The 22,079-nt window shown below is 36.2% G+C and overlaps 3 protein-coding genes and 1 long non-coding RNA gene across 6 annotated transcripts in view; 1 reads left to right on the forward strand and 3 right to left on the reverse strand.

Annotated features, from left to right (window-relative positions):
- The first annotated feature begins 2,678 nt into the window (after positions 1-2,678).
- On the forward strand, positions 2,679-6,753 carry LOC109111039 (C->U-editing enzyme APOBEC-2-like). The gene is made up of 2 exons (XM_019124007.2): positions 2,679-3,207; positions 4,951-6,753. Exons 1-2 carry the CDS (start codon positions 2,879-2,881, stop codon positions 5,483-5,485), a joined length of 864 nt encoding a protein of 287 aa, XP_018979552.2. The 5' UTR covers positions 2,679-2,878; the 3' UTR covers positions 5,486-6,753.
- On the reverse strand, positions 6,544-8,652 carry LOC109111051. The gene is made up of 4 exons (XR_002021331.2): positions 7,825-8,652; positions 7,198-7,253; positions 6,951-7,036; positions 6,544-6,684 (listed from the first exon to the last, which is right to left on the reverse strand). It is a non-coding gene; the product is annotated as an uncharacterized LOC109111051 (long non-coding RNA).
- Positions 8,653-8,716: 64 nt separating this feature from the next.
- Positions 8,717-11,015, reverse strand: LOC109110955 (guanylyl cyclase-activating protein 2). Its single transcript, XM_019123907.2, has 5 exons — positions 10,711-11,015; positions 10,284-10,598; positions 9,937-10,086; positions 9,502-9,616; positions 8,717-9,293 (listed from the first exon to the last, which is right to left on the reverse strand). Exons 2-5 carry the CDS (start codon positions 10,482-10,484, stop codon positions 9,166-9,168), a joined length of 594 nt encoding a protein of 197 aa, XP_018979452.1. The 5' UTR covers positions 10,485-10,598; positions 10,711-11,015; the 3' UTR covers positions 8,717-9,165.
- LOC109073249 (kelch domain-containing protein 8B-like) overlaps positions 9,957-22,079 on the reverse strand; it is a 90,788-nt gene continuing 78,665 nt past the window's right edge. For 2 of the 3 annotated variants that reach the window (XM_042712981.1, XM_042712980.1), the window contains one exon: positions 19,450-20,709. In XM_042712981.1, coding sequence (XP_042568915.1) covers positions 20,513-20,709 — 197 coding nt within the window. In that variant the 3' untranslated portion in view covers positions 19,450-20,512. Of the gene's footprint in view, positions 10,087-19,449; positions 20,710-22,079 lie in introns of those variants that run through there. The other variant, XR_006153303.1, reaches the window with a different exon arrangement.

The following is a 22,079-nucleotide window of genomic DNA, read 5'->3' on the forward strand; positions in this document are numbered from 1 at the left end:
TGTAAATAAAAGTGACCTCATTGTTATCCCAGTTAAACTATGAATGTAACATATTTCAAGCCGTTAGATTTTTCCACAATAGGCTGAAACTTTTTAATTAATTTAATGACTTTATTTGCTATTGTGCATAACACATATAGCTTATAAAATCCAAAATCAAATTTATGCTGCTTTAATGGGTAAAACCAAGTACATAAAGACATATTGATATTCACTTACTGAATAAATTAACCAGCAATAAAAAAAAACCGAACATTAACACAAAGTTATAAAAATGGTAAGAATAATTTTACTAGCATGTTTCTCATTCCGGCTCTGACAGTTAATAAATAAATTAATAAATAATACTCATCTAATAATCCAGGGGAGACTTTAAAATAATTAAATTATCCCTAATATATTTTTTTTCTTGAGCAGATGTCGATGTTGTCATGCATGCCGTAACAAACTTAACAAGTGTGAAAATGCTATATAGACAGTCAAGTCTGCACCAAGTAAAATTAATGAGGTTATCTGTCATGTTGTAAACAAAATTGATTTCTACCGCTTTGAAATGAAAGCTCAGATGCACCAAGTAAAATTAATGAGGTTATCTGTCATGTTGTATTCATAATAGAATATAATGAATGTAGCTAACTGATTAATCAACGCGAGAAAAAAAAACCGTTCCGCGCAGAGAGGCTCGACACATTTCATGCGACTGTTTAAGAAGCAGCAGTTCAGCGCAAACTCATACTCGCGAACCCGCATTAACATCAATGAACTTATAATCAAAATCTTCCTTCAGCGTTAAAATATATACGCATTGCAATCCAGTTGACACTGTAATTAAAACAGCAACAGACTGCAGTGCACATACGAAAAAATGAAGGAAAAAGGGTAAGCAAATTAATTAGCAGAAAATAAAAACGAACAAGAATCCAATAGTCAAGCTTACGTTATTGAAATGTTAAATTAATCAGCCTGAAATGAAATGGTAACTATGCTTTTACACACATACAAAAAGTTTCTCACCAAAGGTGATATTGTATTTTACATAATGAGTACATCCACTTTTATAACAGACTATACACAACATGACTCCAGCTATTTACAGAGCTATATTTAATCTATTCATAACTGATATATCATCAATATTTCTGTTCTGAGAATGTGATCTATATAGGTATACAACCTTAATAGCTGTATAATTGTAGTGAATGGTGCCCCTGTTTTTGAAGCCTAACAAACTGCATCCATCCATCCATCCATCATAAAACTACTCCACACGGCTCCGGGGTGTTAATGAAGGCCTTCTGAAGTGAAATGATGTATTAGTGTGAAAAAAATATAGATTTTTAAAAAAATGATAAACTGTAATCTCCAGCTTCCTGTAGGTGCATTCACGACAAGGCATTCGAGCGACGTAGGCATAGTGGAAGACGCAAGCTAAGCTACGGGAGAAGAGTTTAGTCTCGTGAGAACCAAGTTTTGTTTACAGTACAGGGAAACCATGTGAACTCCATCTGTAGTTTGTGCCACTGCCGCTGCAGCCTCCTCCATCTCGCGGAGTTAACAAACATTACACTCCTTTTAAAACAAATATGTCACAATTTTGTGACAAACCGTGACAGGTGTTTCGTTTTGCTTTCTCCTCTGTGCTTCCGTGTTCATCACTCTCTCCCCAGAGCTTCCACTATGCCGTTAATTTTCATTTTTGTGTGAACTATCCCTTTAAGAGTCACATGTATCAGAATTTTACCAAAATACAAGCAATCAAGTTATAGAGTGATATATATAGTATATCTTCCTGCTCAGGTATACATGTATAGGGACAAAGGACATATTCCAACTTTATATAAAGATGACGATTTAAAGGCAACAATGTAATTCAATTTTGTGACAAAACAAACTGCATTTGAGATTTCCTATAAATTATATATCACTTGAGTGTACTGTAGGTATGCGGATAAAGTTGTTTCACATACTGTTTTTAAAAATAGTCGACAGTACACAGTGTATACTGTCCAGTAAGCTAGTATCCTGAACATTGCCAAAACCATTGGACTTTTCCTGGTTTCCCAGCTCTGGCAGAGGTTCAGGAATGTGTAAAAAAGCTGGCAGGGAACTAGTAACACAGTACTAATGACTCAAAATGGTTGAGTGGGGGCATAGGCACTCTGTACAGGAATCTAACCTTAAAATACACCATATTTCACATCTGTTATCTTCTTCAGAGTGACCCGGTTCTTCCATCACAACATCTTAAGTGTCTGTCAATGATAACAGTTTGCTCACAGGTCAGGGATGCAAAAAAACTGATTCTTCACGGACTGACCAGTGCCATGCTGACCTTTAGACCACTGTTATGTGAGGGTAGTAAAGGCCTAAACTGAACTATGGCATTCACTATGTGAAGAGACTGAGTCTTTCTGAACACTCTGCCAAACTACAGTTATTAATAAACTGCCTGTTGTTGGTGTTTGAACAGCAATAACATCCTGATCAAAAGGAGAGGGAAACATGGTGAATCTGGGTTATATGCCATTAAGTGTCAATCCTCATTACACATTTGAAATTGAGCAAAAAGAAAACGGCTCCTTGATGCACCTGTTGAACGAAACGGGGCAGTGAAATGTTTAAACAATGAATGAATAACAACCCCCCCCCTCCATTATACTTGTCCTTTTTTTAGCATGGAAACAAGAGAGCAGCTGCCCTTCAGTCTCCCTCCCTCTCTGACCAGCTCCTGTTTGTGACAGAGTTATCTTTATCTTCATCTTTAACTCTCAGACTTAGGAACATATTCAGGCTGTCATCTCTCTGACTCACAAACTAAATCAACAGCACCCTTCACATACTCACAGCTAGCAGACTCATTTCACTGCACAGCTAAGTCATGGCGGACAGAAAGGACAGCAAGACCCCCAGTAAAGGTGGTCTGATAAAGAAGAAAGAAAAGAAAGAAAAGAAAGTAGAGAGTAAACCTGAAAAGGAGAAAGAAAAGATCAAATGTAAAGGTGAAAAGATGACAAAGAAGCCGGAGAAGACCCCAGAAAATCAGCAAAAAAATGAGGAGATGCCTCAAGGAAATGAGGAGATGCCTCAAGGAAATGAGGAGATGCCTCAAGGAAATGGGGAGGTAGCAGAAGGAGCCAAACACCCTGTCAAAGATGAGGAGTTTGAGCTGGAGCCTATGGAGCTGCCTCCATTTGAGATCATTGTAGGGTACGTCAGATATCTTTCACTTATACAAACTGGATCCTACAGTAATATTTCAGTCACTCAGCAAGAAGATACAAATATTTGTATCTATAGGGACACAACAGCTTGTCTCTGGCTCAATAAAAAGGAACAACTTTGTGCCTTATTTAACCATAAACAGTTCATAATTGTAACTTAAGGGTACATATTTCCACTAAGTAATTATTTTGCACCTTTTAGGAGTAGAGGCACAAATTGTTCCCTTTAAGGGTACTGACGAGCTGTTGTGCAATTTGTTTCTGATAGTGTATCGTCAAAATTCATAACAGCATGGCATATTGCATGATACCACAACCTATTTTAAGATTACTTTGCCACTTGTTTAAAAGAGGGACCTTTTAAAAAGGACCTTTAATAAATGAAAACATAGATAATGCACAAGTATTTAGCATTCTAGATACAATCCTTGACCAACTCTGACAACAGTTACATCTGAAATTCCAACATGTTGGACAAGAACATTAAAAATGAGACCAATCGAGGACATTGCTTTGGACCCCAGGACTTTTCTGTAGGCTACTCAGTATAATCTTTGTCTTTATGAGTTTTCCTGTCCCTGCCATGGTGTAGCAAACAATGATGATACAGGCACTTAATGACCAAAAGTATGTGGGCACCTCCTTCTAATTTACCAGTTTGACTATATCAGCTACACCCACAGCAACAGTAGGATAACATCAAGCACACAGATATGCAATTTTCCTAAAACAAAGATTTAGAGAACCAAAGAGCTCAATGACTTTCAACAGGGTACATCACTAAGTGAGGTCCATAATGTTTGATTGACCTGCACAAACCCAGACCCATTGGCTCTCATGTTTGAATGGGAGAAAATCTCAACCATCATCCAAATTCTAGTGAACAACCTTCCAATAAAAGTGGAAGCTGTTAGAGGAGAATAATTCCCTATTAATATCTGGTTTTGAAATCATTCAGCAAGCACATATGGGTGTGGTGTTCAGGTGGCCATTAACTTTAAGCCATGTAGTGTACATCAGGGCCAAAAAAAAGCCACCACCATCACCTCTTACCACTCAATGGATTCTTCTTTCAAATAAAATCAAACTCCAGAGAAAACTCACCTGACATTTTATAAGAATTTATTTCAACAAAGTGATCAATACAAGCCCATTAAGTCCTTTTGAGTCTCTGCGGGCTTATTAGTGGCCATTCAAACTGAAGTGCTTCTTGTCCAAAGTGAATGCATTCATATGTTTTAAAGCTGGAATACACCACACAACTTTTGCACAGATTTTTGCCCATATTTGTAGTTGATGCTTGTCACTGAAAGGCAGAGTCTGCAGATACTGGGCAGTTGGAATTGAGAGATTTCACAGAAAATCATGTAGTGTAAGATGGGCACAGTCTCCAATTTTGAGCTTTAGATTATGATTCCATCCAGTCTGAAAGGATGCCAACATGTCTGATATTCTGAGCTGATTTTAGAACACATATTGTTTCCATTTCTCATGTGTCCTAGCAACAAAGTGCACGTTTCTGCGTGAGTTTGCCATGTTTGGAATGGTCTGAAAAGTGTGCGAATCTAATTTTTCTCTGTAACCATTTACAAAGTTGCCAAGCGTATAATGCCTAGGGTTTTAAAATCTGTTAAAATTTTTAGTAATGAAGTCATGTAGTGTATTCCAACTTTTTTACTTTAATCTTTCTCACAATAGATTGTGATAAAAGTCCTCCTTCTTCCCACAGAGACAGAATGAATCCGACCTTCTTTAAGTTCCAATTTAAAAATGTGGAATATTCCTCCGGGCGCAACAAGACCTTCCTGTGCTACCAGGTAGACATTCAAGGAGGCGCTGGAGAGACAGATGGCCTTCGTGGTTACCTGGAGGATGAGCATTCGGGTTCACATGCCGAAGAAGCCTTCTTTCAACAGGTGCTGGCCTATTATGACAAGTCACTCCACTACACAGTGACCTGGTACATGTCCTCAAGCCCTTGCACAGCCTGCGCTGCTAAGCTCGTAGAGATCTTGCGAGCACGCAAGACAATGCGCCTTATTATCCACTGCTCCCGTCTCTTCCAGTGGGAGGAACCAGAGATACAGGTCGGACTTCAGGCACTAGTTAGGGCGGGGTGTAAAATACGCATGATGAGGCCTGTGGATTTTACGTATGTTTGGTCTACTTTTGTTGAGAACGAGGAAGATAACTTTACACCCTGGGAGGACTGTCAAGATAACTACGATTATTATGATGAGAGGTTGTGTGATATTTTAAAGTAGGGTAAGGAGCCGCAGCTGGCCTCTGATTAAGACTGTTAAAAACAGCCTGGGCACCGCCTTCAAGGAAATTTAGTACTTAAAAGCTAATCATTACAATGTCTCTGTAATTACAATAGCATTGTTTTCTCTGTCAACACTATTTGTCCTTTTAAATCACATAGTTGACTTTATTAACTGATTTTAAACTTACATAAAGAATTCAAACCACACTTATGTATAGTATTTAGATGGGCATCTCAAATATATAGGTTATATTTTTATTTTACTAAGTATCATTTTGAGAAAATTTTGAGAAGCTAAACATCTGAGTGTAAAATTCAAACATGAAATTCCAGTTAACTCTGAGTAAATTCTTTTGCAAAGTAAAATAAATCTCTAAGCATCATGTTTAAATATTGTAATTTTGTCTTTTTAAATGATATATATATATATATATATATATATATATTGAAATTATATAATGAATACTGGCATAGTGAACAGTCTCCTTGTATGTAAAACAGTAAACATGAGTCAATTTCCTATCATTAGCACAATCTAAAGACAGCATGCTTTACAATGTTATTTATATTATACCAAGACAGTGGATCCCAACACTGTTCCTGGAGTCCCCCCAAAACAGCACATTTTCGCTGTGTCTCATTTCAAAGGCTCCAGACCCTCCAGAGGTCACATTTGTCGGCATTATATTTCGACCATTACATTCCAAAGACAGAAATGACTGTAATTATCCCTCATGAGGACTAACAGTGAATTTTATAATGCTTGCTTCTCTGAAATGAGAGAGGATCTGTGACGTTTGCGACCTGTGGAGGACACAGCCTTCGAAATGAGACACAGCTTTTAAACATCTCCACGAACAGGGTTGAGAACCACTGTACTAAAGAACCAACTGGAAATAAGGATATTAGAATAATGGTGGAATTATTAATCGTGGGACATTTATAGTGCATTTATATTTGAGGTACACTTAATTTAGTGAAATTTACTGGAAATATATAAACTTGTAGTGAAATTCCATTGGAATGATAAGCCATCCTCTAACAATTCTTTAAGAAGGGTTAAGAAATAATGTGAGTTTCAGACCTGCCGTGGTCTAGATTGTGTACTCAGTGATGGAGATTTTTGTGTTCTAGAAGACTTCTGAGATAATGGAAGACACATTTTTCCATTACAGTTCATCCAGCCCACAGCTAATCCTAGCAAGAGAACATGACATCAGTTATTGCAGTCTATTCAGCAGAATAATAAAATCAATTTAAAAGAAATGTTACCCTAATTCTTTCCAAATTAGTATTTAAAAATGCAATCATCAAGCTATATTTGAGTTTTGACAACTCGAAATTATGTTTTATTGTCATTTTCAAGTAATTTAGCTAGAATCAAATATAAAAAAGCAAATCAAAAATCAATATCTGCATTTAAATTAAAAGCAACACTATTGTTATTAAATGTGACAGTTTACCGAGGCATGGATATACTGGCCAAGCAGTGCTCCCTCACAGACACAAGGCTCTGTCTGAGAATGGTGGGTTTCTGGTAGTACTTTTTCTTTGTGACCAAGAGCAAAAAAAAAAAAAAATGTGGAAAAGGTAGGTTTTGGTTAACAAGAAAGCTGCAAGTCAAGACAACTCTACTCTTATCTTAATTTATTTAGTATAACAAAGAACAGATGTGAATTAGAGTGAACTGAACACTACAGGCAATCTTACCAGGTGATACACGAAACGACCAGATCTTCTAAGGACAGCACACTGCCCAGGTTTCTCTGCACAAAACAGAAGAAGGCAAAAACGACAACAGCAACACTGAGAATGAAATGGGTGTAATTTGATAGCCACCTCTCAGTAATGACAATTCACACTGACTCTGAGCCAGAAGCTCCTCAACTCCCCCATGGGACAGACACATTTTATCTTGACTACTGAACATTTGTCACGAGCTGTTGTCACACTATATGAAGTAAAATCATAGTAAAATCTGCTATTTTTTATTCTGTCTTCAGAAGAATACAGTAATACTGAAAATTTAACAGCCATCTTCCACAAACTAACATTATCGGTGTATAAAACTGTCACTGTTTAATGGGTAAATGAATTTATCAGAAAGAGACATTCAACAAACACACACACTAGTCTTTTATTTGTGCACATGAAGCGATCTTTGTGGCTGTTTCGTCCGTCGGAGCGTCTTTCACAGGCTTTTGGCTGCATTATTTTCTACTGACCACCAGATAGCGCTGTTTTCGACTCTCTCGGAGATTTGAATCTTTTCCCGAAACAGTCAGAGGAAAGTCTCAGTGCTTCACGAGCCTTCATTTAACCATCACTATAACTTACCACAACAATGAAGCTGATGTGGGCTTCACGTGCCTTTAAACGTTCATGTAGTTCGAGGTCAATCACTGTAAATAAAGAAGTAGGCAAAAACACTTCTTTCTCCTTTGTTTCGAGTGCAGGTTTAAATTCATTGTATTGAAAGGCTTGAGTGCCATCTAGCGTCAGGGAGCAAACTCTTTATAAATCCAACCATAGGCACTGAAGGCGGATAAATGATGATGAAAGTGAATGAAAGGTTACATCGAAATGAAGAAAATATTTTATACGTCAAAAAAGCTTCCATATCGTATGCATTTGTTTGTTTATTGATTTGAACAGTCTCATACATCAGCATTTAAAGGTTTTTCTACAATTGCTAAAATCTGGAAAATGCATTAAATGATGATGATGATCTTCATAATAATACAGTTTTTAAATATGGAGTCTTTAACATAGCAGGGATATTTTAATTAATTAAATATTAATATTTAAAATAGTTGTTTAAAATATTAACAATTAAAAAGTATGTTTCTGTAGCAGCATTGAAAACAATTGTATAATAATTGATAAATAGTGACAACTGCTGACATCCTGAGACTAAAACATTATTATAAAGTGATATAACATCAGTGATGTTATGATATTAATTTAATCATAAGATGGCTTGAATAGTCATAATAGTCCGAAAAAATATTCTGCTATGGAAATTTTTGGGGGTTTTGTTACCCTGCTCCATTATAATCATTATAAACAAAATAAACTTAATCATGAAATTTGTAAGTGCTGTTACTGTAGAATTACTAACTACTAATTATTACCATTTATTACATTTAACACAGCTGACAAAACAAAACCCCAACAATACAAACCTTCCAGGGACTTCAAACAAATATAAATTCAATAATTGTACATTTATAATTATGCAAATAACTTTACAATTGAGACCTTCCAGGGACTTCACTCTTTACAATATTCATGTATTTACAAACATCAGATATGCCAATTTGATATTAACTGCTGTTGTTTCTGCAAGTTGAGTAATATGCCAATACAGTAAACTCAAATGCACCTCATCTGCAGAATAATAATAATAGAAAGTCAGAAATCCAGTCAGTCATGAAAGTGAGCCTTTCACAAAATTCTAACAAGAATGAAAGATACAATAAAGAAAACATGTATATTTACATGTAGATAGAATTAAATCTGTTTATCAAAAAAATAAATAAATGGGAGTTACACCACTACATTAAAAAAAAAAAAAAGACTGATGGCTTAAATTCACTTGAATGAACCAAGACTGAGACTGTATGCATGCTCTGTATATGTTGGTTAAGTTAAGGGTTGTTTTGGTGAATATGGGGTTCAGAAGTTGGCGCTGCGGCGTCTCTGTTCATTGATCCAGTCTCCGGGGTTCACGTCCATTTGCAGCATCTTCATGACCCACTTGTCACGTCGTGCCCCGTCAATGAACTCATCCAGAGACAACTCCCCTGAGGACACAGCAAAGAAACTCAGCATCAGCTGCTTTTTCAAGAAAGCCTTTGAGCAGAAAGCCAGAAATTTTCCAAAGTTTGATTAATTATTAACATCAGTGTACTTAAATAAACGCATACTGTATATTATAATAAAGAGAAAGACTAGACTTTGGCTTAACCATTTAATAATTGTAGAAAAATAATGAATCATAGTAAGTTTTACCATCTCCATTCTCATCCACTAGCTCAAATATTCGGTCCACCACCTGATCTGGGGTCAGCAGGCTACACTCTTCATCAAGTTCACCATGGCAGGCTTTCTTTAGGCGGTAGATTGACTGTAAAGTAAAATAAAGGTTAAAATGTCTTCTTTATAGCGGTATTTAAAAAGTATAAGAGCATTTCTGCACACAAATGTCCTGCTTTCACAGAGGTCCTACGGATTAATCCCCTGTAAACATCTCACCAGTGAGTTTCAATATCAAGGTGAAAGTTATGAAACAGGTCATGAAAATGTAATCTCTGTACAATTGCAACCAGAGCACACAGAATTACAGTTTTCATCCCTTTTTCGTTAGTAATCTAGTGAAGTATTATAATCGATGTTTAAGTCCATCTGACCGTGTTGACAATCGGGAAGAACATGAGAAATGATCACCTCCACAATCTCCCTGAGCTCTGTTTTGTCGATGCAGCCGCTCCCGTCCTTGTCATACATTTTAAAAGTCCATTTCAGTTTGTGCTCCAACTTTCCTCGCAGCACCAGATTCAAGGCTGCAACGTATTCCAGAAAATCAATAGTGTTGTCCTATGAAAAAAATGAAAGGGAGGGAAAGAGAAAAGAGGATTGACCTGTCAAAACATTCTGAGAATTTTCAGGTTCATTTTTTTCCCCCCAGTATTATATTATATTATATTATATATTAGTGTTAAGTATTTACACACTCACTCCTACACAATGTTTATGCCTACTTTTTGTAACTTAACTGAAATCGTATAACTTACCCCATTTTTATCAAAAGCACGAAACATGTTTTCTATATAATCGGCTGCTTCTGGGTTTTTAGTTACACCAAAGAAGCTCTTGAACTCATGCATGTAGAGGGTCCCGCTCGGACATTCAACCACAAACTTTTTATACCACTCCTGCAGTTCTGCAACATCAATCTCTTTATCTTCCGAATCCTCACTGAGTCGCTGACCCATCGCGAAAGATGACAATAAAGAACACAAGCTCTGCTTCTCAACACAAAATGTCCATTATCACATCCGTCAGCTTCACTGTCCTGGCATCCTCCCTGATCCAGACATCCCAATAAACTGATGATACAACACCAAAAATGTCTGATTTTGGATACAAACGTGTATGTCCTTTAAAAAGAGTAAAAACAGAAGTTAAAAATTTCAGTATGTACCAAAGTGTAAAACTAACCTTAACCTTTTAGCAAAGGTGCTCTACTGGCTTGGGATTCAGCACAAGGACTATTTTGGATCACATGACTAAAAGGGATTATTCATATCAATCCATGTCTGAATTAATTAGCTTAAAACAAGATCAAGTGCTTTGCAATAATTCATCATTTAGCACACAGAGTGTTCCATTCCTCAATTCACGTTCAAGGTCTCATGTTAGAACATTAACCCCGACCTGATTATTTTTACCTGTTAAATCTAAAATAATCTTTTGAAGGACAAGCCGAAGACCACAAATTCCACAAAAATTCTTCCATTTAATAACTGAAAAAAATCACTCAAAAATGGATCAGTGAAAATACATTTGGATACTGTTTACTTCTTCTCTACACTAAAAAAAAAAAATCCAATATTGAAAAACCAAACCATGATGGTCTTACAGGGTGTCTGAAGACATATACACTGTAAAATTTGTATATAAAACAAAGATTATTAGTTTGTAAAAATTTGTAATAAAAACAAAGATTGTGAAATTTTTACAAGCAATTTTTTTCTTTTAAATCATAATATAAACATTTTAATCAAAATAATTTTTTTTAAATAATAAAAACAATTTATTTAAATTAATATCTAAAACTTATTCAAAATAATTTTACTATATCCTTTATAATAATCTATATATTTTAAAATGAATGTCCAAAGGTGGTACATAAAAGATATACTTAATATTATAAAAACAAGTAATGTCTGCTGGACATGAATTAAAGTTATGTTACTGAGAATGCATTTATCTAGCATTTTTATATTGGGATTCCCTGTTCAGCTGAATGGGAAGGGGGTCCCTGGATCTGAATTGTTGAAAGCCCTGCTCTTGGTCACTCAATCCTGTGAATCATTCAGACAATCTGAGTCATAATCCCCTCTGCCCTCTGCTCTTACTATTAATAGTTTTTCAAAAATAGGATCTGAGAAGTCTGGCCTAGTTCATGAGGGTGGTACATTTTGTTTGGACTTGTACCACATTGGATCACAGTCAAAGCTAAAATCTAAATGGTTACACTCTTTCTTTAAAATAAGGGTTATTGGCATCAATGGTTCCATAAAGAACCTTTAACATCCATGGAACCTTTCCATTCCACAGAAAATCTTTATACTAAGAAAAATACATGTTCTTTTAAGAACTATTTATCACTTAAAGGCTCTTTGTGGAACCAAAATGGTTCTTTTATGGCATTGCTGAGAAAACATTCATCACAAAACTGTTTTAATGTGATATGTTGCCTCTATTACTGAGGTTACAATGTAACAGTGTTTTGTCTCCAAAATGACAGAAAGAATCTACTGTAGAGGGTACAATTTGATCCTGTTAGTAGTAGTCTATAAGGCCACAATGTTGATAGTTCTGCAATGAGATATAGGGAGTATAACCTCAAAGAAAAGGGATTATGTGATATTAAAGAATATAAATGCAAAGCAGCAGACTAATAATATGATTTCACTATAATAATCTCTTTATATATGCAGTGAACAAGTGTCTGTCTTAGTGTTCACAATGCTTTGATACATACAGCAGGCCACATAAGGACTGTTTTGTCAGTCCATGCACTTTAAAGACCTTTTCCAAAGTGCTGACTATACTTTATAAGAATAAACTCCTTTGTGCTACAGGTATCCAGGCCACTCATTGCGCAATTAATCTTATTGGATTAATAGTGAATACAATAACAAATATAGAGAACTTGTACACAACTTCACATACATATGGAATGCAAAATAATGTTCTGAATGAATTTTTACTAATCATTTACTTGTATTTTGCTTTTGTGCCATGCATTGGATGACAAAATCTTTGTCAGAGCTGTAATTATAGTGCCATTAAATTCAATTAGATCTGAAACGATTTAATAGTTTTACAGTCATAATAGTCCCAAATAAGGAAGTAATCAGTTCTGACTCATGGAGAAATGAGTATGTTCACTTTCAATTACAAGTCATAAATGGATTTTTTTATCTTTAGTTACAATGAACAGCTGAGCAGTGCTGATTTTTATTTGTGATCAGGATGATTAATAGGCCTATATAAAAATTACTCATCACTGCTCTAATCTGATATGACACTGATATCATTCACGATGATACAAATATAGCCTGCGAATCAATAACAGGACAAGAGGAGAAAGCCAAATTGAATTAAAATTTAGCAGAAAACTTCTCTAAGTTCTTTAAAAAAAAAAATACTAACAGATGCCCCTGGGTGTCAGTACAACAGTTTTATTCTGTGAATGTCTGGTTGAACCTGTGAATTCTTAGGGCTGATTGATTTACACACAAAATATAGTTTATAACTGCTCGGATTAAAGACTGTAAAGTCAAAGTTAATTGTCTTGTGAGGATTTAACATATTTATTTAAAGCGATTACTAAAGTGAAAGTACCTCAGAATGACACCTCTCAGCATTAGTCAGCGCATTGAGCGCGAGTGCAACATTATGCAATAAAAAAAAATCTCCATAAGCCCCTCACCCAAAACACACAGCAGGGAGCCGAGAGAAATATTTCTGATGGTAGCATACATCTCACTCCTTTAATTAAAATTAGTAATAATCATCCACTGCACATTCACACTGCGGGGAAATTAAAAAGCAGAAATTAGGATAAGTACAGAGTGCTGCTGTTATCGGTAGTTACCTGAGCAGGGATTCAAAGGCTTATTAATCACTTTACTGTTAATTATTTTTTGATGCAAATGAATGAATTATTATTTGGCCACGTCCTTCTTTTAATATGTGTTAAATAGCTTATTTATTTTATTAATATTACTACAAGGTAAGAGGTGGAGGAAAGCACAAAATCAAACTGTCATTTAGATAACTGCCAGACCTCAAAGTCATAAATCAACCCCCAACAGGCGAGGCAAGATACAAGACATCTTGAATCCCCAAGAGTTTATCATGACCTTTAAAGATGTTCTGGTTGTGTAGCTACTTTATCCAAAATAAATGGACGTGACATTTTTGAGATTATTCATTTATCTCTGTTCTGTAAACCAGCAAAGAAAGAAAAAAGAAATCACAATTCCCTTGGGCTGGCCCGGTTCACACGTTTTTGCTTAACGCTGTGCCATCTTGCAATTATGTAGCCTAAACATGCAGTAGATACCTGTTTGCACATTGCGACTTATCTCGATGTGCTGAAAGAACGTAATGCGTTCTTACCTTTAAAGGAAGACACATTGAACCACACAGAAATGTTCAAAGAGTTTATTACAGAAATCGCAGTAGAGGCACTACCTCACATATATAGGCACTGAACTACTGAACTGGACTCGCAATTGTGTGTCAACATGGTTCAACACAATTCAGACTTAAATCCAGACCATGTTTACCCATCTATAAGTTTCAAGTGAAGTTCTCTATGTGATTTGCAGCTTGAATCTCTGCTATAACAAACAATGTGGTTTTAACCGGTGCCAGAGATTTCACAGATATTCTGTGCAGTTTATATATTGCTTTCTAACTACTCTTCATCCTGCTGACATTATTAAAGGTGCTGTAAGCAGTTAGGAATCTGGGAATACCACACATTAATATAAATATAATCTGACAGATATCACTGAAATAGGTGTCCTGAGAAATCACACCTGTCTCTGTGACAGCGCTAGATTCTGTAAACAAAAAACACATTTAAACATTCAGGGCGCGCCAGCACTATTTTAGCTAATCACAAACACTGCACGTTCGTGTCTTTTAACGATTAATTTAAAAAAAAAAGAGAAATAGTGAAATGCTAGCACTTACAGCACCTTTAAAGGGATAGTACACTCAAAAATAAAAATTCTGTCATCATTTACACAACCTAATAACACTCAAAACATTTCAAAAATTTCTTCAAATTAATACAAAAAATACAAAATTTATTACAATTAAATACAATGAGACCCACGGGCCCCACTGACTTTAAAAATGCCTTCTTTTGTCAGTCATACAGATTTAGAATGACGTGAGGGTGGGTAAATGATGCCAGAATATATTTTTTTTGGGTGAACTATCCCTTTAAATTTATTTCAAATCATAAACATTTTACATAACGCTTCAATCGACAGCCATCAATAGCCTAGTTATGAATAAATGTCCCAACTCACACAGGTTCATGTCTACAGTGCTCATACAACATCAAATCTAATAGTCCCATAGTTCTTCACAGATTAAACATGGATAACAGTTACCTGTTTTTTCAAAGTGTAACAACAGAGGCTGATTCAGTGTGTGGTCGACAACAGTATGCTAGAGGGTATAACAGCTTTCGCTGTGTGGATGGGTGCAGTGTAATCTCATGGGACAGTGTGAGTTCCCCTGGGCCGACCGTGTGTCTCTACTCATCTACCTCAGTGTGAAACAATCCTCCATGGCAATGTTTCAAATGTGGAAAAACTTGAACTAAAATTGCATTTTCTGCTCAGGGCTAAAACCGATACTTATCTATCTAGATTAGAGATTATGCAGTGAGATAATGTGGATTTTGATAGGTTTTCTTATGGAGATTATGAGTCAGAAGCTGAAATGCGCGAGTATCGGCACTGCATGTTGAAGACTGTCAGAGGCCATCAGCTACCACTAGTACACCACTTCATGACAGCACAACATCATAAAAAAACAACAGACCATCTCAACAACTGCTCAGATTACGGGTCAATATGACAGCCTGTCACTTTACAAAGCAACAAAACAAACAGATTAACCCACGAAACACTGGAGAAACTGCATGTAGTTCAACAACCCACCACAGAGAATATTCAGAACATGGAGAAACATGACAAATCACTGCAAAACAACTGCTACTTAGAGTTTAGGTGATCATACACTGCGTTTACTCCAAAGTGATTTACATACAAATAAGGGTAAAAGACGAAATGCATTTGAACATGTTTATAAAATAAAAAAAAGCCAGTCCAACAATTTGAATTCCCTAAAGTAATTTAGAGCACTGAGGAGAGGTCTGAACTACACCTCTGAAATTGAGTAAAACATTTTGCACCTCTAGATATGAAAATATGAGCTCACTTCACCCACATTCGCCAGCGCTCAGATTGTGGTCAAATGAATTCAGAAAACAGGCTGTTTAACATTCTGCAACATTTTTTTCATTGAGAGTAAAGTAATTCAGCGTTTCCATTTCGTAGAGGCAGCTGAAATGAGACTCGAGCGAAAGCGAAAAATACTGAGTCATGTGTCATGTTGAAGAATTCGTAGACAAGAAAAAATAGAGGTATATTTCTCTCTGCATTATCTCTTTCCCTCAGATCATCTATTCACACGTTGTCGTCTCCTGCGGTGCTGGAGGGTGTTTCAAATTTGAACCTCTGTGACATTTAACCTCACATAAAGCAAAGTGAAAATGAACTCGCTATTTCAGTTAGCCTGCAGCAGAACCTACATTAATGAGACCAAAAATAAAATTAAATAAGAAAGCTCATCTCCTGGCATTGTATCACATCTTCCAGTCCTCTGTTGTCTGTGTGAATGGCTTCATACAGGGAGAAATATGTTTATCTCCACTTTAAAACAATGTACATGATCGCCATCTGTCAGTACAGCATCACAGGAGGAGGGATCCATCTAAAACAAGTATGTGGATTGTATTTGTTGTTCCTAATGTTTCTAAGAGGCATTTTAATGTTGGATGTAAACCAAACTGGCATTCAGTCCTCACCATCCCAACCAAAAACACACAAACAGACATTTGCACTCAAACAGCGATCAGTATGAATATGAACATCTTATTATGCCCTCAGGCACCATATCGCCCAACAACAACAGGTCAGCAAACCGTCTGGGACTAGAACGTGATGATAATCAGTGTGTGGGTGCACATACTTATACAAACACACGCACACCAGATACATCAAACCCTCACTGAGCTCTCATAGCAAAGATGGACCTGAATTTAGTGCGTTCAAACCTGTCACTAGAGCTGGGTAGTAACGGATTACATGTAATCTGGATTACGTAATCAGATTCCAAAACTCAAGTACTTGTAATTAGAGTAAACTACTTTTTAAAATACTCGTAATCAGACTACAGTTACTTTTTTATGGATTACATGATTACATATTATTTACACAATGGTAATAAGTTGTTTACAAATCATTGATTCTCCTAAATTTCCTTATTTTTAACGTTTATATTTTTTCATAATAAACCTGCCGCTTATATACCTTCGTGATTCTTTAAGTTTTTCCTGGGGGGGGGGGGAGGTGGCAACAAGATAATGGAAAATAGAGGGGAACACAGTCTTTAATCACTGGATGTACTGACATCATTTCATTTAAAAACAAATAATAATAATTAATTTGCTGTCCACTGAAATCTTTGACCTAGCAAAGTTATTGCTGGGAATTTCATGTTCTCTAATATATTTTTATAATGTTGATTTTTCTTCATTGTTACTACCTTATGCACTTCATGTGTTTTTGAGATGAAATATTGGACTTAGAAATGGTCCTTTAATATATATACAGTATATCAGGGTTCCTCAAATCTTGCCCTGGAGGGCCAATGCACTGCAGAGTTTAGCTCCAACCCTGATCAAACTCACCTCCCTGTGGTTTTCTAATGATCCTGAAGACGTTGATTAGCATGCTCAGGTGTGTTTGATTAGGGGTAGAGCTAAACTCTGCAGGAAAGTGGATCTCGTGGGCCAGATTTGAGGATCCCTGCAGTATATATATATATATATATATATATATATATATATATTATATATATATATATAATATATATATGTATGATGTTTTTTCATTGATACAGTCATATACATTTCTAGAGTTTTATTAGATTAAATATTTGGCCTAGCAATTATATTGCTGTGAATTTCATGTTTTTCAATATTGGTTTTTGTAATGTAGCTGTTTTCTAAATTAACTTAATTATAAGTAAATATGCTTTAAAATCATAAGATGTGATTTTGTTTTATTCAGTGTTACTAGCAAACACCAACAGCAAGGTACATTAGTGTTTGTATTTTGTAAGTATTAACTGTCCATACATTGCACTTTAAAAAGAAGCTATTGTGGCTCTTGTTGGTGAATTAAATATATTTTTTGGACTATATTTTTTCCTTGTATCTGTCAAAATAGTACAAGATTAGGCTAATTCAATTTATGTGATATCAAATAAGGGTTAGCACAAATGTAATCTAAACGTAATCCAAAAGTAATCAGATTACGTTACCAAAAATGTGTAATCTAAGAGATTATATTACTGACTACAAATTTTTGTCATGTAATCTGTAATCAGTAAACTGATTACAATTCATAAGTAATCTACCCAGCTCTGCTTGTCACTAAGCATTGTGAATTCCTGACATGCACAAGTTCTGTTTTCAGCAAGCTAAATGAGCTGTGACCCGATACCCTTGTCATATCATCAGTGGGGGTGATACAAGACCCTCTGAGGGCAACGTTGAAGCGAAAACGAGGCGTATGAGGTCTACGTCAAGGGTTTTATCTCATCAGAAATTACAGGAAGTGAGCCCTCTGTCCTCCTCCACGTCCCCTGAGAGCGTTCATCTCTCGCCCTGTAAATGGGTCGCTCAGAAACAGTTAATGTGAGCCGTGAATCGCAACTACATTGACTAGATTTAATTAGCTCTTACCCTGAAGAAACAACTTCCAATTAAATATGAATATCACAGCATGTGAATTCGAGCTTCGAACACATTTGCTGTGCTGAATGTGCTGAGCGATCTTGGAAATCTGCTCAGTTGATTTATTAAGAATTTATAAAATTGTAGTGTCTGATCATTTAGTGTCAAGGTTTTCCTCTTACAGCACACTCCAGAGGAAAAACACACTCTGTAAACTTTGCCTAAAACATCACTGGTATTAAAGGAATGTTCTGGATTCTAGTTCTCTTTCCACAGAAAATATTTTTGACTAGTTCATCAGCAAATAAAAACAAATATGATAGCTTATCTATTTACAGAAATGGACTTACAGCGGTCAGTCTGTAGGACAGGGCATTACACTATAGGATCAACATCTATTTTTTTCTTTTTTGAAAGTGTAACCACAAAAATGAACCATATTCATGCCAACATGAGATTACAAAAATTTTAAAGTTATACTGAATATTTCAACTTCTACCATAACCATTTAAAGCAGGTGTTTCGAAAAACAGACCTACTTATACATGTGTTTTTTGATTATGGGCTATGATGACAAAAGCTGCAAAAACTATTGCAGGGTTTTCACTCCTATTGACCAGAGAATTTGGGATAAGGACTCTTTAAAATAAGAAGTCATTTTACATGACAAAAATACCAATGTAAAAATTAATTATATTTATGATTGGGTTTGGGGTCAGTATTTTTTTTTTAAATAATACTTTTATTCACCAATGATGCATTAAATTGTTCCAAAGTGACAGTTAAGACATTTATAACATTACCAAAGGTTTCTTTGTGAAATAAATGCTGTTTTTAAAAAAGTTCTATTCATAAAAGGATCCTGGAAAAATGTATCATGTTTTCGACTAAAATACTGAGCAGCACAACTGTTTTCAACATCGAAAATAATAGGAAATGTTCCTTGAGCAGCTAATCAGCATATTAGAATGATTTCTGAAGGATCACATGACACTGAAGACTGGAGTAATGATGCTGAAAATTCAGCTTTGCATCACAGGAATAAATTACATTTGTAAATATATTCAAATACAAAACAGTTATTTTAAATAGTTTTAAAAAAAAAATTTCACTATATTACCATTTTACTTAACATTTGATCAAATAAATGAAGTCTTGGTGAGTTTAATCAATTTCTTTCAAAAACACTAAAAATCTTAATAAATTCCAGGTTAAATGAGAGATTTTTGTACAGATTAATTAATAAAACCACTTTAATAAAAATACATGCCTTGCCCCTTAAATGTCCAATGCAAGAGAATCACTGTAAACACTATTTTTTGCTTGTTTTAAGGGACACATCAAAATTATAATCTGTGCTAATCGACAGTATATTTCAGATACTTTCAAGCTAAACCTGTTTTGAACCCAGAACATTCCTTTAGTTAACCAGGTAGATGAACCATGTCCTCCTCCATCTCCCCTGTCTCATGCTACAGTGAGGCATCAGTGATTTGCCACTTTAAGAGTTGCTCTTTCCACACATAACAATGCTCAGTTTCATACGTGCATGGCTGTGAAAGTACAAAAACACACACACATACACGCATCCGCCTCCTATTTCTGAAGTCTCGTGCAGAAGATCCTCTGTTTGTCAATAGTACAAAAAGTGCTAAACATGCTACCTCAGACGGGTGCTGTGGCAGCGTGGTGGATATGGCCCTAAGTTCCTCTTATTTTGCCAGAAAATTACCCTGCTTTGACACTGAAAAATGCTTTACAGTCCAAAGGCGCCTGTAGTGTTGCGTGTGCCTGTCTATCTATTTATATATATATATATTACTATTTATATATAATACTAATATATTTATAATTATATATATTAATAAATATATTTATTAATACATTGCTATATTTAATATAGTTAGATGAATTATATATTTATGTATTTTTTGCTTGTCTTAGATCTCCAGTCCAAAACTCTTCTGACCAGAGGTGTGGAACGCTGTCCAAGCTCCAGTAGATTGTCTCCACTATTCAAAAAAATAAAGCTGATGCGTCCTCTGAGGGGAAAGTCTGTGAATATTTGTCGGAGACATACACGTCAGCTACGTCAGTATGCGCGCGTGTGTGTTTGCAGAGCTTACACTCCGGAAAGTACAGCATGTGAGGATTTGTGTAGTTCTTCATTAGTGTGTGTCAGACTGTCTCTTTCAAACAGAGGGCTTCCACGGCGTTGCTGGGACCCTGGGACACCCCTCCGATGAGGAACAGCATGTTGGGGGTCTGAATGGAGGCACAGGAGCAGCGAGGGCTGGGTAACGGAGCCACGGGTTCCCATCTCCTCTTCAGCTGGTTATAACTCTCCACTGACGCCAGCGGGGACGGCTGGTTACCTGAAAGCACACAAAACAAAGTACAGTCACACACATACAAAAACCCAGAGATATGTACTGAAGTTTCAAAATTGTGAAGCAAATAGATGACAATTCGACTTTATCAGTGGCTTACATTGATATTAACTATTAAATATTTTAAATGTTGACTTTTCATTTAATAAAACCTTAGACTATGTACCTTTGCTGTGAAGTCATCTATATGCTAGTGCAGAGGCTTTCAAACAGGGGCCACTATGGAGTGTTTAAAGGGTCAGTTTTTTTGTTTTTGTTTTTAAATAAAATGTATTTTTATGGCTGGAAAAGTTAATGTGTTAATATGTGTTAATATGTATTATTATTATATTTATTTTTTAAATGTTTCTTTATATATTATCTTATATATAAAAAAAACCACAGAAATATAATAAAACATATAATACAAAGGACAAAAACTGAGCCAGAGGGAGTAAAAACCTCAGCCTCTATGGCTGGAGCCCTGAACATCCAATAGGGAGAGGGGGTGGGCACCCCAGTCCCCGCCTCAGCCTCTATGGCTGGAGCCCTACTACCCCCTCCCCCCAAAAAAAAAATACTTGGGGAAATTTACGGGGTTGTACTTGGGGCCTGGAGCCCCTGGAGCCAAGTGAACTTGACTCGGGAACTGCCGGCTGACTTGGGCGATCCATGGATGGCAGGCTAGTTCTGTCTTGGGGCAGGATGCTCTCCAGACACCGGAGGATTCCTTCCCTCCAGCTTAGTCCCGTGGTGTCTGGGAAGTCCACGGGGCGATAGCAGTTGGCCCCGTGCCAGAACAGCGAGCTTATGGTGGCGTCATCGAGGGCCGTAGCCGCTGCAAGCCCGCAGAACTTCCGCGAATACTCCACCAGCGGGAGATCTCGGCAAGCTCTAAATGTGAAATCTCTCAAAATGTGAATACCACCTTGATCTAGCTAGCAAGTAGCAAATCATAATCCATAACTGTTATGTAAACTACAGACTATTTAAAAAAGGTGGGATAAACTCCTCAATATTCCCCACCTAAATGATTTTTGAAAAAGAAAAAAACTGTGCCTGTCCAGAATTAAAAGTTAGTCAAATACAATAAACGAGTGTCCCAGTCCACATTTCAAAACCTAAAGAAAATATTTCCAGATTTAGTATATCACAGGCAGGTGTGCAGGAAGCGCTGCACATTACACAGCCTTTCCAGCCATCCAATCAACACAACACCCTCTCCACATTAGCATACAGCATCCACAGCGCTCTCCCTCTCACTGAACACACACACATTGCGGATGTTTCTTGCAGATGAAGCACTTGCCACCTGGTGGGTTTTGGGACTAAAGCAGGTTTGAACAGGTGGCAGCATGCAGATTTCTTCAAATTAT

This window comes from Cyprinus carpio, chromosome A23 (genome assembly GCF_018340385.1).
Source record: "Cyprinus carpio isolate SPL01 chromosome A23, ASM1834038v1, whole genome shotgun sequence".
Taxonomy (NCBI): Eukaryota; Metazoa; Chordata; class Actinopteri; order Cypriniformes; family Cyprinidae; genus Cyprinus; species Cyprinus carpio.

Coding starts and splice junctions, on each gene's coding strand:
- LOC109111039 (XM_019124007.2), top strand. CDS start 2,879: ATGGCGGACAGAAAGGACAGCAAGACCCCCAGTAAAGGTGGTCTGATA. Junction 3,208..4,950: donor CCATTTGAGATCATTGTAGG/GTACGTCAGATA, acceptor TTCTTCCCACAG/AGACAGAATGAATCCGACCT.
- LOC109110955 (XM_019123907.2), bottom strand. CDS start 10,484: ATGGGTCAGCGACTCAGTGAGGATTCGGAAGATAAAGAGATTGATGTT. Junction 10,087..10,283: donor GTGCTTTTGATAAAAATGGG/GTAAGTTATACG, acceptor TTTTTTTCATAG/GACAACACTATTGATTTTCT. Junction 9,294..9,501: donor AGTGGATGAGAATGGAGATG/GTAAAACTTACT, acceptor CTGTGTCCTCAG/GGGAGTTGTCTCTGGATGAG.